Genomic DNA, 20,173 nt, shown 5'->3' on the forward strand with positions numbered 1-20,173 from the left:
TCATTAAAGTGTTCGAAAACTAAAGAGAGAATGAATTAATGAAGTAAAGCAACTTCTGTCTTTCCTGCTATGCTTCTTGCAAACTTCCTTCGAAGATAGATGGGGCAGTGCTGTGACATTCTGCAGTTTTTTATTACCCCATGCCACCTCTTATTATCTCTACCCTCTGTTCCCTTCACACCAGGATCATGCGATTTGATGACACTCCCTGTCTATCCACACTAGAATTGAAGATGACCCTTGTCGTGCAAAAAATCAAATATCCAAAAAACCAAAAAAGAAATGATCTTCAGTCTTTTGTATTATATTTGTTGGCATACAAGTTTATACCTATCTGATTACCGAACACTGTTGATAAGTTACAGTACTTCAGAACCACCAAACCTGCTTCCATCTCCTTTAGTTTACTAAATGGACTTTCTATACCAAGACAAATTCCCTGAGAAATAAATAATTTCATGTTCCCTTCCAGGTAACCTTTACCTAAGACAAGCTATCACTTAAGTTAATAAAAAGTCATTCTGGGAAATGGCTTCTGATCCTTTTTTCCCCCCAGCATTATTATCTGTGAAATACTAAAGGTCAATTCAGTTTCTCATAATTGTTTTCTGACATTGTCATCAAATAATGCAATTAATTTTTACTCAACACCACCTTATTTTGAACACTGATTTCATCTCAGTGGATGAAATTGCCACAGGATAAAAACATGTGCATTTCCAGCATATAACCTTACTTTTAATGGAGTTTGCCCTAAAGCAAGAAAGTTATAATTCTGCTACTAACATATGCATAGATAGGATATAATCTCTTACAAACAGTTCATACTTCTTTGCGCATAAGCTTTTTAAATAATTAGCTAAGCTACTACTATACCAGTGCAATCTATGAAAAAATTGCAGAAAGTAAGTTACAAAGGAGATATTCCTCAAGGGAATGACTCCAGCACTTTAATTCTTCAACTGGCACTTCCTTCAGAAATATTTCACAAGCAACTAGAACCTATCAGCATTTTGATCATTGCTCCCTTCAGATCCAACACGGCAAGAAACCAATTCTTTCTATTTCTACAGAAGCAGAGCTTAGAAAAAACAGTAACGTTTGAAACAAGCCTTTTAAATGTTCTCAAAGACCCAGTTTCACTGACAAATGTCCCTTCTATCAGGCAATCTCTGCATTTTCCCCACAAAGTCAGGCAAAGTAAGGATCAGGTCTAACTGCCAGCTCAATAGGTGAGTACTTACAGTCTCAAATCTATGGACCGCTGTACTGAAATGAAACCGACACAAGCAAGGCAGTCATGTCCTATTACAGAAAGGGGACTCTAGCCTGTAGGATTTTCTGGTTTTCAACTGGGAAAAGTAGCTGATAATGTAAGGTTCTACCTATGAGAGACAGACAAGTAGTGAGAGAGTAACTGTCACTGTGTCAAAAGTAGTATAACTTTTTGGAGAGAAGGGAAAAAAGACCTGTAGAAATAACAACACATACGAATTTAAAAGGGAAAAATTCTGACTACTTACCTGTGAGTCTTCATCTTTCAATGGCCGCTGCGGAGTCTGCTTAGCATCAGACAATTCATCTGAAGATTCATTTTTTCTTTTCTGCTTCTTACCCAGCGTGATGATTAGCTTTCTGTCAGGACAAAAACCCAACATCTAAGTGAATGCTGTATACTAGGCTACTTATCTTTAATCTTAAAAATAACACCACATCCACTAGCAATTTCCATATTCTTCTTAATATAAAACTCAGGAAGCACCACTGTCTGAAAAATATGTCTCAAAACAAAAAGCTAAAACTTTACAGTAGACAGTATTTTCTACTACTGTTACTGAGGTTCTCTATAGGCAAGCAGTTTCCTTACTACCACAAACTCTGCTGTATCATACATATTTTAAATCTATAAATGAGTAAGAGATGGAAAATCCAACATTTAAACTAATTGACAATAGTAAACTACACAAAGTTAGCAAAAATACCGTCTGCAGACGACAACAGTAAAAGATTTATCATAAACAATTTATCATTGCAAAATATATCTTCTCTTATTTTTACTCAAAAAAATTAGCTATGGACAACAATCTAAAATCATTCATTCAAAGCTGTCTAACATGCAAAATTTGTATGTTTAAGTAAGTCATTCAATGGTAAAAATGAGGGAATTGCATGACTCCTTTTTACTCTTTAAAAAAAAGAAGTAAAAAAAGAAAAGCTGTATTCAAAACCCAGTAGTTTTATCTGTAAGAAATCTTAAAACCTCTCAGAATATGTTAAGAACCAACATTGTGCTGAATAAGTTAGTTAAATTCTAATGAAAAAGCACCAATTATTTCTTTGTTCAAATTTAAAGGTTATGCTGTAAATCACGATACCAATTCATCTGATTTGTTCTTAACTAAAGGGTGTCAAAATATTTCTTTTTACATATTTGAAATGTGCCAAATACTCCTCTTTAAATATGTTTTCAGTGGCATAATTGCAGACTGATGACAAACTATCCAATAAAATCACAGATAAAGAGCTGTCCTACAATATGTATTTTATACAGTATTTAATCATCAGATCTGTGTAACAGAAAATGAGGTAACTGTTCCAGCATACAAGCCTCTTTTGCCATTTTACAGAACAAATGAAACACAAAACTTGAGTCTTCATACAGACAATACAAGTTATTTTACACCGAAGTAGCATCAAATATATTGGCCATCTGAAAAACCACTGATGAGAAGGTAGTGGTTTAAACACTTGTATCTCATTTACTTCTCTGTGCAAGTGTCCAAATAAAAGAACTATCATGTATTTACTATGTCCAAACTAACAGTCCACACAGAAAATGAAAATCTTAAATTACCAAAACTATGGATAGTTTAAGCAACATGGCTTACAAAAGATTATAGGCATATTTTAAGAAGCAATGAAGATTTTCATTGGTTTTCAGTATTTAGCCACTAGGTATGTTCAGTGGAAAGGTTAAAAAAAAAAATAAAGAAAACATTTTCCACTCCCATATTTTTCACTTCTAGTATGAAATGAATGGCACTGGCGAATGCATGTTGAAATTAAGCTGCAGCAAGCGTAATCACAGATCTGCTTGTTCAAAAGTAAATTCTGGTCCTCAAGTCCTTGCTTTTCATTAGGTGTTCCCAGTTTAATTATTACTTAGAAATGTTTCATAATTGCAGGAAATAATTTCAACAATGAACACACTGGTTTTCCTACTGTCTCTGAGAGTAGTTTGGGTTTTTTTCCCCCCTCTCACTTTTCAATCTCCGATTAGGATTCTTTTTTCTTTTCTTAAGACTGTTGGATTCTCAGGTATTTGTCCAGTAGGACTCTTTCTGGTAATGGACTTGGATAAACCACTTTTTCCATTTTTATCTCACTTTGTTTTATAGAATTTAAGTGTTACATTAGCACTTGTCAGATAATAACGTCAAATTAGCTAATATATTCCAAAGTGATGCAGACAAGGCACACTGTGATTGAACTTCTGAGCTTGTTGTTAAATGGAATTGTGGATGCTAAAATTTAACATGGATTTAAAGGGATAAACTTATGAGTGAGAATTTCTTGGAAGACCAGTAAATTCATGAAACAGTACCTATCCCTCAAAGTTCCTGGTTTGCATCTTTGGACTTTGGGAAAATATTAAGTATCCTGTATGTTTTCCCTGCTCTTAAATTCTTCTCACCGCATCTGCTTCTGGCCATTGCTGGAGAGAGGATACCAGGCTAGATGAAACTCTGGTCTCAACTGGGCATGCACTCTATTCTAAACTTTGCCTATATGTTATTAAGTGCAACAAGCTGTACCTGTCCCTTGTTGATCTTTTCATTGAAATAACTGGACATAGAGCATATTCAGTTCAGTGAAATCGCATGATATAATTTGCAAATTATTATTTTTTGACTAATAAATAAGATCCCAAGACTCCTCTTTGATTTGGAGCAAAGGCATTAAAGGCCTGATGCACGTATGGCATGTAGAGACGATTGTGAATGTGATACACATTTTGATTTTCAAATGAACAAGATGACTATTAACAACAAAGAAAAATGACAACTAAATGTTCTTTCATCAAATAAGTGTTGAGATATAAGTCAAGCTGGAAGGGGTCTCTGGAGGACATCTGGTCCATACTTAGAACCAACTTCAGAGTTCTTTTATGCTCAGGCCAGTCAAGTTCTGCTTATCTCCAGGGCTGATACCTCCCTGAGCAATCTATTCCAAATTTTGATCCTCTTTTGTGAAATGGTAGATTAAAACGCTTCATAAATGCATGTTGCTATGTTAAGCATTTGTATCCGTGCAACCATAGTGCATCCTCATTTCATACACTACTGCCTAATATTTTAGGCTCAGGTTCCTTTTGGATTCAAGCAGCACAATATTTAAGAAAGGCAATGACTATTTTACTATGGGTTGTAGTGGTATCCACTGAACAGCAGAGGATTTTAAGGACCTTCTGTTTTACAACAAGGGCTTATTCTGTGACTAGAGTGCTCTAGCTACATCTTTCCTTGCACATTTTTCCCTCTCCTTCTCTGTAGTTGTAGTCCCCCGTTGTGTTCACCTCCTGCTCCGCCCCTGCAGTCTTACACATAATGTCCCATTTCTCTGTCAGCTTTTTTGTCTTATCTTGATCTTGTATTCCCTACCCCCAGTACTTCTCTTCACAAGCATCTCCCTGAAATTTTCTTAACATCTTCTCTACATGTTTCAGATCAGAATGTTTCCTCCTCTACATGGATATGGTGCCAATGAGAGGAATAAACGCACAGTTTCACTTCTTTCTGATCCAGTGCCCAGAACCACAATGCTCCTTGCTATCAGAAGTTGCTGAACGGCAGTATGGTGCTAAAGTCACGCATTTCTATTAGTAAAAGTGCAATCTGCTCATATTTTGGCCAAAAAATTCTAAAAAATCTGCTATGTGAAAACAATGATTTTCAGAAGCTTGTAAACTGCATCAATTCTGTGAAAATTTTTCATTGAGAGAGCGAGTTCTCTTGCCAGTTTATAAATTTCTGCATGAAAGCATAAAGATCCTTGGCTAAAATCCCTTTTTCCGCCCTGAAACAAACTGTTCTGAACAGAAACTATCTATGCTGTTTCTATGAAAAGGAAACAGCACACTGTAGACACAGAATAAATAATATCACTAGACTCCATTCCAATTTCACTTTCTCTTGCCTTTTTAAAATTTAAAATGTATCTTATTACATAACATCTAGAAATACTTTAACAATTAGACAGCATAGATTTCTTCAACATGTATTTCCTTCTTCTATAACTACAAACTAAAGATGTTGAGAAGCTTATACCGATGGAAAAGTTTAAAAAGAAGCCATCTCATGAGCCATTATTACTTCTGATCCTTAGCACAAGACTCCTAACGTGGTTTAGATCCACAAAACTAAAAGACTTAAAGTATCAGCAAGACCACCAAGAACCACTATTTGAGCAGCATTGCAACTTCTTTCTCATAAATTAAGAACCAGTAAGAATTTGCCCCGTACCCCTTCTGTTTGACGGCAAAGAATGTGACGGAAGAGTTGTCAGCACTTCGAACAGTTTTAAAGTTATAAAGAACAGTTTTCAAAGCCTTCCAAATAGTGAACATGGGGAAGTATTAAAGAGAAAAGAAAAGAAAAACAGTAAATATGTATTAGGCATGTAAGAAATAATAAGTATTGCTGGCCTTCAATGCATGCCTTTAAGACATCATTTTACTTCAATTTTCCCAAAACAGAGAAACAGCAAGTCACTTAATTATTAGTGTCCAAAGCCACCTCCCAAATATTTTAATTTGTAGTCAAAGCACTTTGTTATATTACTAGCAATAAAACTCCTGTGTTATCAAGAGTATTAGTATTTCTTTATCACTAAAAACTTAGCTAAAAATCTTACCTATTAGCAAAATACAAAGCAGGTATTTCCTTGACAACATAGCATATCCTCTTGAAATGAGAATTAAATTGGTTGTATAAAAACAGTAGCTCTTATCCTTTCAGCATATGTTTAATAAATAATACTAACACACTAATATTAGCCACTGTCTCCTTCTCCAGTTATATTTCAAATTAGTAACTTTTGGATTGTGCACAGATTTTTAAAACACTCCTACAGTCTTACTAGAACCAACAGCCATTTCAAGCTCATACAACATTGGAATAATAATGTAAGAGAACAAACAAGTGTTTAGTTATTTATTTGATAAGACCAAACTATTTTGCATTCATATATTTTTCAGTAGAAACTTAAGATTGTATCACTTAGACCCAACTTATGCCTCAAACTAGAATCTGGGAGCAGAGAAAACTTCACCAAGGAGTCACACATCAGTGCATGCAAAGACATCCCAGAACGATGATCAAATTTGGAATTTGTGTGCCATTTCTAATCATGACAAAAGTTGTTTATGATCTAACAGATCTAACAGAACAGAAAGATTCAGTGAGATCTCCTCCCTTTGAGCACAGATCTATTAGCCAACATTTGCGTGACTCACACAAAACACAAAAGACAACTCACAATGTCCACCTTCTAGGAAATTCACTTCAGGTTCCATGCATTTAAACTGAAGTGATACAGGATCAGCGTTAACGGGCAAATCTCTTCCTTTCCAACCCCGTCGCCATGTCCCCTGTTGCTAACTCAGTTTACAAAGGTTTCAAACCATCTTAACAGTATCCTATCAACAAGCATCATCTAAAGATTTTCTGTCAGGGTCTTGGGTCCTAAAAATGCTCTGTCTTGTGAACAGTACATGTGAGACCTACTTCAAGGCAACAAGGACATTCGTTCATTTGAGTAGTGAACAGGATCACATAGGACTTGCTGGGCTCATTACTACATAATTTAAGGGTTAATAAAAAAAAATCCACCATTGTTCTTTTAGCACATGAAACAATACAGCCATTTCTGATAACAGGAAACAGTTCTAAACTTAAGGACTACCACCCTGAATCGAACTTCTGTAAATCACATTCTTAGGATTTGGAGAATTCATTTATTTATTTGAACTATGCGGTGATAAAAAAATTTCCTAAATGTAGTCTACTGATATTGTCCTTTACATCACCAATGCAGAGCTGCTGCTTTTCATCAGGGCCATGATATTTAATTTTATGTTTGAGTAGGTGGGAATACATTGAGCACTATAAAACCTAAATGCCAATCTACTTTTTTGAACAACAGAATGTTCACAAATTCATAATTCTTCTATCCTTCATATCAAGTGGTAAGAAGTAGACTTTTTAATTTAAATATGCATCACCTTAAATGGAAGAACTAGAGTTATAATCAGTTAGAAAAAGCTTATAAATGGAAATAAGTTCTATGCAAAAATATTAAGGGTTTAAACAGATTCCTAAACATCAGCGCACCTTGGTAAATAGCCAGGATATGAAAAGTGGTTCTGCAGTCCTCAGAAAAATTGTAAAGTAAGTTAATTTTAAAGAATTAACTTTATCAGTAATCAACGCATAAAGCTAACTGGTTACTTAATTTGGTAACATGAAAGACATCACATATGCATTCTTCTACTTATAATTTCTGTCATACGCTTAGTATTCTTGGTAATAGAAGAATTTAATCATTTATCTTCACTAATGCTTATGGCAGAGAAACTTTACTAATTACTGAATCCAGTTCTAAACCATTTGATTGAAATTAACAGGCATTATTTCTATGACTTCAACAGGTCAGAGGATTACAAACCTTAATCCTCACCTTTAGAAATAAACTACAGCCTGTCTAGAAAGTAACTGCTAATAATTTATAACTAGCAACGATAAATTGAAAAGAATCATGTTATAAATTTTTTCTGTACATGTAGATCTCATAGGAGTCACTAAGGAAAATGTAAACAGTTAACATGCAGCCCCCAAAGACATACCAATTATGTTTAATTAGCAAAAGAAAAAAAAAAAAAACTTAAAAAATCATCCCGTTCCCTAAATTCCCTAAATTAAGACACATAATTAAAACTTATGTTGATCCTAGATGAGGGCTACTCAATTTCAGTAAAAGCTGTATTGTATTACATTCAAAAGCACACCTTTTTTTTTTTAACTAATGGCTACCACGCAATTTTATCAAGGTCTGTTCAGCAGCTAGTGTTCCAGCCCTGCCAGATCAGCGACGCAGAGTATCTCATTTTCACAGCTGGACAACTGTGTACCTCTGCAAATCCTCCTCAAGAGCAATACAAGACACACTACACAGGATATGCTGCACAGATAGGACCCTTGTAAGATCCCAGCAAAGTTTATGATCACTATCTAAGTAAGAGTTTGCTGTTTGAGTGCTGGACTAGAGAAGGTACAGTGCTCATATTGGATACGCTATGTTTGACGCTAGCAGAGATGTGAAAGATCGGATTAAAACCATTCTCCAAACAGTTCTCAAAAAAAAAAAAAAACAAACCAATATATTTGTTAGTAGTTTCTGCTCTTTCAGCTCTCTACCAGCCTGCAAATCAAACAGGATTCACCTCAAACATGAATCTGACTTCAGATCTTCTCAAACATGCATAACTCCACACCCTCTCCCATACCAGTTTGGCTCTCAGAATCCAAACTGAATCAGCATATTTAACAGTTACTGCAATTTAAACATGTTTGCTACAGAAAACACCGAATGAAAAAAAAGATATTCATCTGGGATGGACAGATCATAGCGGAACTCCTTTTAAAAAGGAAAGCCAGATGCACTCAAACAAATTCGCCACTACTGTTAAAAACGTATACTTTGCTTATTCTTTTTATACTGTAGACCTTTATTGGTTGTGAAGTTTTACTCATGATTTTATTGGCTGTAGAAGAACTACAGTTGATAAGAGTTTATAACCGTTGGAAATTGTTCATTTATCTTTTTAATCACGAGGGAACTTTTTACTGTCTTCTGGTTTTCTTTCCTGCTTAAATGGCAAGCAATGTCGTATATACAACTTCGCTATTTTTTGAAGTTTTTCTCCTTATTGAGTAAAAAAAAAAAGTAATTTTTCTCTTACAATTTTAAACAGATCTCAAAAATCCTTATTTCCAAGAGTAAACCAAAAGTTTTCATAGAAGTGAGGTCCTCCCTTCCTCTTCTTACCCAATAAAGCACTTGTCTTCTAAAGGTATTATTTATTATATGGTAAAATTCTCTCCCAAGATTCAGTCAAGGCCTTCTTGCAGTTACTGCTCTTCAAAACTACCATAGTATATTATTGCTAAACAGTTAATATTTTATGTATTTATATAAGTAATACAAAATAGTGCTAACACAAAATAAAACATGAAGGTGTTTGGATACAAAAATGAAGTATGTGGATGCCTCAAAGCATTTGATTTACTGCAATCCATCAAAATACATAGAAATTCTGTAAAATCTGTACTAAGTGGCTCTAGAAGACTCTCTTCACTGCTCTTGAACAGGATCTGACTGCTAAATCTTTAGGTATGTGTCCTACATAGTTAAAGTAATACCTGACAGCATGATTAAGTTAACAAAGTGCTACCGGGGCATTAATTGATTAGAGTGGTAAATAATGGGCAGGCAAACCTTCACAGCTCAATGCAAAATTATGAAAAGTTGACCATACTTAATTAAGTGGGAGTCTGTCTACCAGCTTCAGTGGATCAAGCACAAATATCATCGTTAAAAACACAGTTTGAGAAATGTCTATTTCTCAACTGACACTGCCTTATGAAATCTTGAAAACTGATCCTAACTGATGTGCCCAGCTAAGCATTTCATGAAGACAGAAAACTGAACGCAGAAGTATAAATCAAAGGCAACAGTTTATTTCAGTTTTCTGATTAAAAACAGTAAAAATGTGAGAACTATGTAGTATATCATAAGGATGATATTTTGCCAGGTTTTGTTAATTATCCAAAAGAATGAATAAAAAGCATAGTAAGGGCAATTCACACAAAGCTTCAGGAAACTGACACTAGCTAAACAACACTGTGTAAGTTTTCTGATTAGACAGACACACAAAATGTCTGTTATAGAACATAAGTAAATTCAGAAACATGAAAGTGCGATCAACTCTGGAAGTACACATCCAAAATCCCACTTGAAACAAGGGAGAAAAAAAAAAGAAAGCACTATGCATTGTGCTAAGGAGTATTACGAGCAGCATTCATATGCCAACCCATAACCAGAAAAGAAAGAAATTAAGACCATGAAAGTTCAGGTTAAGAATGAAGTTGAGTTTAGAGGAGTAACCTTTATGCTACAGGATAACTTCTCAAGGAAGTTGTTTATTTCGAACATGTAAGAAAAGCACTGATCTCTAGAGAAAAAAAAAAAAGAAAATGCAGAGAAATAGGCTGATTAAAAGAACATTCATTTCTGCTCCATATACATGAGAATATACATATGTATGAGACATTTAAATTTGGAGAGATATGCCAGTTAATATTTCTGTTACCACAAAAAGAGCATTGATTTGAAAAGTAAAAATCAAGACTATAGCTAAGATTTCCATTTCAAGTCCTGACCGACATACTTAACATTGGATATTACAGAGTTTCCTTTAAAATTATGCAGGAGAACTAGGTTAGCTCTAGAGTCAGAAGACGTGCCACCTACTGAATCCCTCGGAGCGTTCTAACATATAACATCTTTTGAAAGCTCCTTACCCCAAGGTATCCACCCAGCTTGACCCAGCTGAGACTGCAAAATTTTTAAGAGGGCAGATTAAACTGATATGACTGAAGACTACAAAGTGCTTAGAATACCAATTTTCCAATATGCACTTTACTTTTGATACATGTGATATCTACAAGAATATTCACTTGCTAACAAGTTCATTAAGCTTCCAGTTTCTTCCTATGCAGTTTATCATGCACGCTGTATTGAAGATACATGCCAAAATTGATAAAGACAGCATTTATAATATCAGATAAACTTAATTTGGAGTCAGAACTGATTACAACACTAGATGAAAGATACTTTGGTCTTGTCTATGCTTCAAAGTATAGGATAGTTTAGGATATGAATTTAAAATAATTCCTTTCAAAAGGACAGTCCTACAATGATTTTATCTAAAGAGAAAACAGAGCATTCTTGTTCCTGAATGAGAGAGTCCACACATGGACTTGATCAGGAAGAATTTTGTGTAGGCAGTGGAGGAGAACATTTTATTATCAGTAAGCAGTTTTCATTTTAATCAGGGATTTACAGTCTGAAGTGAAGTAAGAAGACATTTTCATCTACTTACCCAATTTTTGTTTTCTCTTTAATTTTGGATGAGGCACCAGTTTTCGGTTTTTTGCTCTCCTTGTCCTTTGGTTTGGATTTAACTTTTCTACCCTTCTTATCCTCTTTTCCTTCAGCTGAAACACTGGGGAAGTTTTCAGGACTCATTACTCGTGGAATGTTTCTCTCTCCTCTCTCTTTTGCTTTTGCAATCGCTTCAGATATTATGCGATTTGCCTTCTCTTGTTTACTTTCTGAGTCTGCTTTTTTCTTCTGCTTCTTTTCAGACATTGCCCTCACCTGGGTATTCTGCAACTTAGTATATGATCCTGAACCATCAGTCTTCTTGGAGGAAGGAGGCTGTAGCACGAGACAAAAAATAAATAAAATCACCTTATTTTAAGAATATAAACATTTCTTGAAAGAAAAAGGGCAAATGTTTTTGATCTGGATATGCATTTAAAAAAAATCAAACTGGCACAAACTCACGCAGACACAAAAAAGAAGGAATTCTGTTTATACCACAGAATGGCGTGGGTTTCAGAATAACTACACCAATTGTGGGTTTTAAACAACCAATCCACATACTGGAAATCAGTAAAAAAAAAAAAATCTTTCTAAAATTCTCTCAGCCTTATTTCCACCTCTTGTAGTTAGAGACACCAATCCTTAACCTTTCAAACATTCCCATACATTTGACATACACCTCCAACAAATGTTCTTCTCATAAAATCTGAAAAAGCGAAGAACTCCCAAAGGTAACAACAGCATCAGTATTTCACCTTTGGTAAGATACCAGGAGCACAGATACCTTAAAGACGACGAAAGATCTACAAGACTAACTCAGTGCTAAACAGAACAGATGCTCGAACAAAATCAAGATTAAAAAACAGACAAAAGATAAAACCAAAACTAAAATTACACAGCTCTATAGTCATAAAAAGATCAGAAAGCAGCATTTCTTTTATTTAGATCAACGTACGGTCAGTGCCTTAGTTAGAAAATGTAACTTGTTTTATTTTCAGGTGTTTAATCACCGTTTCATAGACACAGAATTGTTTACACTAAGAACGCAATATTCAGATTATCAGCCTCTCTTTAAACAGGCTAGAAGACATGTTTTTGCTTTCCTCCCCTCCCCCTTCCCCTTTGAGGAATGGAAAGAATTTCCTATTCAAACAGACAAAAACCCCAGCAGATAACAGTTATGTTACGTTCTCACCCGTAAATGCGCCTCTGCCTACAGCATGAAGAAAAGCCACCAGGAATTTCCAAACACATTTTCTGGCCAAATCCAGTGCACTTCACTGGATACATTTTCTATACGTGCCTCATCGAAGGCTTAACAGCAGCGCTGCAGCACCGGGAAGGAGGCAGGGTTCAGGATCACTCTCTAAAATGCCACCTTAAGGCCTACAGGCTATAACAAATAACCAAGACTCGAGAAAACAGCAACAAGCTCAAGATGGCGATGCAGCACGGCTCCCGCAGCAGCAGCCAGTAATAAGGAAGGTTATTCAATCCCATTAGCCTTTTAGCCCAAAGAACCCCTCCTCCTCCCACTCATTCAGGCTTTCACTTACCCTTCCTCTTGGCCTCTTCGCTGAAGACATTTTTGGCGTCAGACAAAGGCTTGCCCTCTGCTTTTTCAGCACCCCAGGCAGTGCTCAAGAGAAAAGCATTGAAAGAAGATTGCTAAATGGCCTATTTAGCGAGCTGCAGCCAAGATATGCACAACCCTCCACAAACACACATTGTGATTTATCAACATATTCCTCCCTTGGCAAGCACACATCCACTGATCCTCCAGCTCAGGTACGGCGAGGGCTGCCTGCCTCCCTCCAGAGCGGGGTTTCAACAACAGCTGTAAGCAGATAGCCAGATTCCAACAAAGCACAGAAAGAAATGAATGCACAAAGCATCAAAATGCATCAGCATGAATATTAGAGATGTCGTTAAAAATACTGACTCTTCTGCGGAAGTAGGCCAGCAGATGGTGCTACCCGTTATTATTCCATTAGACTCCGCAGTTTAACCCCCAACGGACTGCTCTTCCCTACTCGTGGTGCGGGCATTAACTCCTGCTCGTCCACCTCCCGCAGCGCTGCTGCCCACGTTTCTTCCGTGGACGGAAAGTCGTGGGAACTAAGCGTTTTTCCGTCTTAGACTTCAATTCATGGCAACTTTGCAGTTCCAGTCCTCTCATCGCAACGGGGCCGGGGGACGGCACGGGGGGACGGAGACTAAAATCTGAGTCTGTGACCTCAAACGTCTTTTGCGCTCCCATATACTTTTTAATCTTTTTTTTTTTTTTTTTTTTTTTTTTACATTGAATTCATTACTATAAGCTAGCAACAGTGACTGTATAAGCATTTGCTTACAGACTTCCCTGCCTCCTACAGAAAATGGAAGAACTCCTTAACTTGATTTTATCCCTCTGCTCCCCGCCCAGACCTACGGGACGCTTTGCGGTGAAAATCTCCTCAATTACATGGGACACGGCTACACGGCAAACTCCTCTCCATTCCAAGGTTGTTTTAAAGTGCTATTTTAAAAGATCAGACAAGTTCTCAGGTGCATATTGTCAACGTATCAAGTAAAACCAAAAAGATGATACAATCAGTTTTTTTGAAAGGTTATTAAAAAAACAAGAAGCTTTTGACAGCACAGCTCCATCCTAGCAATACCCTTTATTCTCAGAAGCCCATTAAAGAAGAACGAAGAAAGATCAAGATTTGATTTCTGGTTTGCTTAATACATATTTATACTTTTATTTTGTGATACATATGTGTTTTTCCATAGAAAATTTAAAATACTGCAAGGATTTTGAGATTGTTAAGATTAGGCCTTACATTTAATCAGAATTTCACTTCCATTTAAGATTAATTTCAAAATAAAGTTCATTGTCCATTGAAAATACTAGTGGTACTAATACATTAAATGGATTCTTTTCTTAACAATACCACTTAAATTCAAAGATATTTCTGTAAATATGCAGCTTAATCACAAGGACAATTACTAAATTTTAATTTTACTTTTGAGAACTCTAGCCAAGATGCTTCTATGTTGCAGTTACAGTATCTATAACAAATTGCAGTGATTTATCTTTTAGGGTTATTATTTAATAATTTAGTAAAAATGCTAAATAATGCACATTTTGAGATCAGCTAAACAGAAAAATATTCCTAATATACTCTTGGTATAATTTCAGCTCTAAGCCAATCCTACTAAAGCCTACTGGTTAGAGGATTTTTAAAAGAAATTGGTATGTTCTTGAACATTCCTGGGCCAGAAATAAACAAAAAAAGCCTAATAATTAAGTGGGCAATATAGAAATGGTGGCTTTTTCATAATTCTTTTGCGATAATCTTCCTAGATATTGTATTACTTTTAAAACAAAGTTTCTTATGCTACATTTCCTCAGAGCTCAAAGCTGCTTCCCAAGTTATTCCTTAACAACTTTTACTACTTTCTTACTGTAGAATTGTGAATATGCTGGATGAGGCTACTGTACGTTTTAATTCCTCAGGCTGACCCTCTGCTTCTTGCTCTATACTATTGCTTCTGTTTGTCTCCTGCACTGCACAAACAGTAAGCTATTTGTTAGAAAACCGAGAATGTATTTTTTAAATTTTGCTATGACTTTTCTAACCATATGGAAATGACATTCATGAAGATGCAGGAAGACACTAGCCAGCCATTCTAAGCTAAATAAAGCTGTAATGAAACCTTCATCAAGGAAGTCACCATTGTAACAAAAACCAAAACTGGAAAGCAACACAAGTGTTTTGAGATTAGAAGAACCAGAAACATGCTTGCGCTAGAGGACAGTATCTGTGTGTACTTAGCAACTAAAGAAACAAAAATCATCTAATTCAGCAGAGGTCTTTTATTCTGATAATCATTTCATGCTTCCAAAAAACATGTGGCTATAAATAGTTAAACAGTTATAAATCATCATGCACACCGAAAACCATCTCAAAAACTACATAGCATCTACAACAAAAAGGACAAAGCCTTCTGCCAAGCCAAAAACACCCCTCCCCCTTACTGAGAGGGGACACAGATCAAACATCCTAAAGGTGCATATCCTTTTGCCAACGGCTTACAAACCTATTCCGTCTATGAGCAGTCAGAAAGAAACTCTTAACTGACAAACGTATAGGGAAAGGTGGAAAGGAAGACCCTGAGGCAGCCACATATTTAAAAACTGAAGATTTTATTTGGAAAAATATGTTTTTACTTTTCATGGTTGCAAAGATAATCATCCAAATATAACTGAACATAAGCCAATGCAACGTTGTCTTGAGTCTGCACAGAGGGAGCTCCAGGGTATCTGCTGCTGCTAATAGCTTTGCCAAGCAGCAGCCGAGTGCAACGAACAAGCCTCCCATCGGTTCCCCACTGCTCCCCGCAATCCTGTGGGCAGCAGGGAAATTGGCAGGAATCATGTCAATTCCATACTGCTGCTGCCGCCTGCAAGAGCCATTAACAGCAGCAGGTATAGGCCGTACTGCTGTTCACATGGAAGAGCTAGCCCTAAAAAATACTAAGGGTGGAACACATTGTGACAACAGCTGCAGATGTCCCCACACATGCCCTGATTCACAGCAGCCAGGAGAGCATCTTCTCTTCGGCAGTATTCAAAAGAACTTGACATGCTGTCTTGCAGCAGTAGAAGGTACGCTACACGTCTGAATGGTATCTGAATTAAACTAATGTAAAAGCAATCAAGTTACCAGACAATATTGAGAGAGAGAATCATGACAGCAGTCTTCCCAATAGCTAGCAGTAGTCTGCTGAGTAGGCTTTTCATAGAAAGGCATTTCTCCAACATTTTGTTGTGGGTTGCGTAGGACATGTATTCGAAGACCTTCACAGACATAACAGTACTTCCCACAGCAAGGACAAATCACTGTCCTCAAGCTTACAGGCGTTGGGTTTTTTTCTCCTTGAAGGCCTAAACCCATTTTCATTTGCTCCACAACAACTGATAGTTTCTTCACATCCTCTGCATATCACTACAAAGGAAGCCCCAAGACGAAAGTAAGTTTAACAGAAAAAACTTTGATCTCCTAGAAAACCCTCCCAAATCCTGCCTTATCTGTTCCGTAAGTAAAACATTGCTTCTACTGTAAGAACACCTTTCTTACAGTAGGTATGGCCATTCATGGTAGAGGAATATTACTTTCAATTCTGTGTGTGCACAGAATCTTTAAGACTAAATAAATATCTCTCCTGAGTTGCATCCATTCGTGATATACTCTAAGGACTGGCAATGCCTTTCCCTGAAATTCTAATGAGTCACACATTCCTGATTTAATTATATAAAGCACTTTTTTTAAATAATGATTTTCACTTGTGGATCTACTCACCCAAACTCTAGCTACCACTAGGAAGTAAATTATGACCCTAACTAGTCTAACAATAGAAAGCTAAGGTTTACATTTGCAATGCCTTGAATGATTCTTCTCCTTCCACTGGTAGTAGTACACACCTGCAGGAAGATGCACATACTAAGTACTGTATGCCTCAAGAGCATAACAAGTTCTTGCTAGTCTACCAGGTCCTTAGGAAAATCAAGATGACCTTGACATCAACTGCACTGAAAGCAGCTAAAATTAGCCACCTGGAAACCTGATCTTCATGCATTACCACATCATCTTTGTCCGTGTTTATTACTAAACAAGGAATCTCTTTGTGCGTGTCAAGTCACCAAAATAATATCAGTATCACAACCGTAATACAAATAAATGAATCGCATAACTAATGATAATCACTAGTTTGGGGGTTTTGTCCAAATTAGCTTCTCATTTTTTCCACATTATAATCACATCAAAACTTGAAAATTGCAGTTGCTTTTAAGATGCTACAGTGAAAAATCTTAAAGGAATATCCATTCATCATTTGAATTATAAAATTGTATTTAGGAATGCAACTTTGGAAAAAAAAAAAATTGCATGAACTCAACTCAGTAACTTCTAAATTCCATTCTAGCACTCTGAACTTTTTTCCTCTAGAATAGTCTGCATAAGTAACTTCTCTAGTGATTTTTAATGTCAGTTTTATAAAAAGACTATCTATTAAAAAAAAAAAAGATATGAGCTCACACCCTTGACAGAGTCAATCTGTGTAAGATTCCTTACAATATGAATGTGTGTCACCCCACATGCGTGCAGAAAGGAGTCTCCTTCGCTGAATGGCAATCCCAGCAAAAGAAGTGGTTTTCTTTAGATGATGTACTGAAGTAAGATTTCCATGGTTAATCAAGCTACTTCTGCACAACTCATGGGAAGATAACCTAAACACGCAACACGGTTTCTTTTCTCCAGAAAACTGCCTTTTTTTCCTCCCTTCAGAGTTCCTTCTGAATTGCTTTTTATTTTCTTGTTCAACAGTTGCCCCACACCATCTGTTGGGATTGCTCTATAAAGCCAAGAGGACTGGTAAATGAAGATCCATGGGGTTCTATCATTTTTCCATTCTCTTTGGTGCATATATGGAAGTATTAAGAAAGCCATATTCCAAATTGTGGTTCTTTCAATATGCTGATAATAGTCTTCCTTCCTTTTCTTGCTTATTATCATTGCTAATGAATGTCTCACTGTTCAAGGGATACAGAATCTCAAGACACACATATGTGAAACCTAACCCAAATTAAAATAGATGTGTTACAGATAGATTAAAAAAAATGAAAAAGATACAGGGGAAAAAAACCCCCTACCTTTTCCATCTTCCGTATTTGTTATCTGTAATGTTGATAAATGAATGGCTAACAACTACAGCAACGTGGCTGGGCAACAGTTTTTATCTGTATAATAGTCACTTCAGAATGTAAATTTGATTACTGTGATTTGTACCTCACAAGGCATTTAACACCAACCTTATGTCCAAATTTTAAATTTATGTGGAAATGAAAACATTAATGTAAAGGTCAGCAACCTTAAACTAGTCATGTTTCTAAGACAAAACAAGCACCTGCTTTGCATGTCACACATTTTCTACATAGGGTGTTGTTTCTCATCTAAATGCTACAGAACTCAGTAACACATATCACTAATCACGTTTCACCACTTCTATAGCTAAGATACCACAGTTGTGATTAGTAGTAGCTTCTTAACCAGTAAGCCTCTCATTTACCATATCATTCATTGGGAGAAAATGAAGCCACTGTCCAATGTAACCAGATGCTGCTTCCCTGGGCATGCTGCAAGGCAGCATCGGATATTAGAGAGCAAGGCTACAACACACATAAGCTTCCATTTGGAATATTTTGTTTGAAGACAGTTTTTTGAGCCTCAGTGCCAAATATAGTTAGATTGTTTTTCTGAATATTTAGTAGTGGTATAAAAACTGTGTGCAACTTTCACTGTAATTCTCAAAGGAGGTGCTATGTAATGGAGCATATTAAATTGCCAGGAATTGAAAAGAATTGAGAACTTCATCCTGCTTGCTCTGCCAAGCTACAGCATTGGATGCGTGTCAGTCTTCAGTGGCTTGGTGTTCTGCGCCCATCGTGTACTCACTTCCCTTTGGTTCTAGTCTGTAATGGTGAACACAGCTATTTGGAAAATGGCATACAATACCAATAAAACCTACTGCCTCAGTAAAATTTCTCTGGTGCTGGTTTTCATATGCAGAACTACTAACACTGAGTACTTGTATTGATCTAAGCCTGATGCAGTGTGTATCTTTTGTTCCACCCATGGGGTGGGGTCCCCACTAGAAGTACCGCTGTACTTAACAGGCTAAAACTGTGGGCTCCGATATATGAAAAAAACATAATGAGCATATTCAAGTCAACTGGCACTGTGGATGCACAATAGATTTTAATTACTAGGCTCAGACCAACTTCAGAGTCATGCAATATCTCTACCTCTATGGATTTTCTCAAGCCTTTAATACCTATCCTAAGGGTCAAAATGTTTTAGCAAAAAAGCTCCACTACTCTGTTTCTTTCTTGCACTCTTGACCCATCTTACTTAACAATTTTCACAATTATTTGACTGCTTAAAAAAAAGAGTTGACTTAACTCAATACTCTATAAAAGGAAAGTCAGGTTTCAGTTCACGGTTTGAAACAAGTCCTGTGCAAGCATCTGGAAATAAATCTGTAAGATACTTCGCCAAATACTTACGGGCAAGAAAATAACGCAGATCTTTCTAATTAAAAAGACTAGTCACTAGAGATCAAAACCCTCAGATAAAGCCCTACAAATATATTGATCCACTGAAATATCACGTCACTGAAATCTCTCTTCTAAAACGTTCTTAGAAGGTACAGGTAAGGGTTAGCTGTTTCTGGAACACACCCCTGTTTTTACAATAGGAAAACTTTTATTTAACAGGTAAAGCCCGATAGCTTCTAGAACCATGGGGAGCTTCTAGAACCTCTTGCAAAGCAGCAAGAGATAACAGTTCTCCCCAACATTTTTTAATGACCTTTTATACTCCAGAAAAATATAACATTAACTGAAACCGCACTAATTTCTAGCCTTTTGTCACTGAACAAATGTCGGTTCAAGTCATCTCTCACACCAGTAAGTGGTGCTTCAAGAACCTGCTGAGTAACAATATTGGAGAAAATCAGAATAAGCTGTTAACTTTGTTCTTTCGTGTAGGAAACCTTGCATTCCCTCACAAGATTAAATTCAGTTTATTTTTGCATTATATTTTAAATCCAAAGTAAGGGGACTCCCTGAACAGATATTAAATGTAAATATAAAGTGCAGTGAGGGATGCTAAAAATAATTTTTACTGTACTTAAAGATGTAAGCTTTTCTTTAGACCAAACTACCGAAACATGTCTTTTTTTGAATGCCTCTCTGATTTCAAAAAGGAAGAGAACTTTTCCTAAACTAGTGTTCTTCCTTCAAAAAAATTATACAATAAGAAGGTATTTTACTTCCTAACTTTAAGATTGATAAAGGGAAAATGGAAGCAAACAGCAGGAAATCCCTAAATGACTTTTCGCT

General features: G+C 36.3%; 1 protein-coding gene across 11 annotated transcripts in view; it reads right to left on the reverse strand.

Moving 5' to 3' along the window:
• CHD9 (chromodomain helicase DNA binding protein 9) overlaps positions 1-20,173 on the reverse strand; it is a 100,646-nt gene that overhangs the window by 45,176 nt on the left and 35,297 nt on the right. For 9 of the 11 annotated variants that reach the window (XM_075161156.1, XM_075161157.1, XM_075161153.1 and 6 more), the window contains 2 exons: positions 11,222-11,559; positions 1,524-1,635 (listed from right to left, as the gene is read on the reverse strand). In XM_075161156.1, coding sequence (XP_075017257.1) covers positions 1,524-1,635; positions 11,222-11,559 — 450 coding nt within the window. Of the gene's footprint in view, positions 1-1,523; positions 1,636-11,221; positions 11,560-12,421; positions 12,716-12,782; positions 16,553-20,173 lie in introns of those variants that run through there. The other 2 variants (XM_075161158.1, XM_075161161.1) reach the window with 2 other exon arrangements.

Source organism: Calonectris borealis, chromosome 12 (genome assembly GCF_964195595.1).
Source record: "Calonectris borealis chromosome 12, bCalBor7.hap1.2, whole genome shotgun sequence".
NCBI classification, from domain to species: domain Eukaryota; kingdom Metazoa; phylum Chordata; class Aves; order Procellariiformes; family Procellariidae; genus Calonectris; species Calonectris borealis.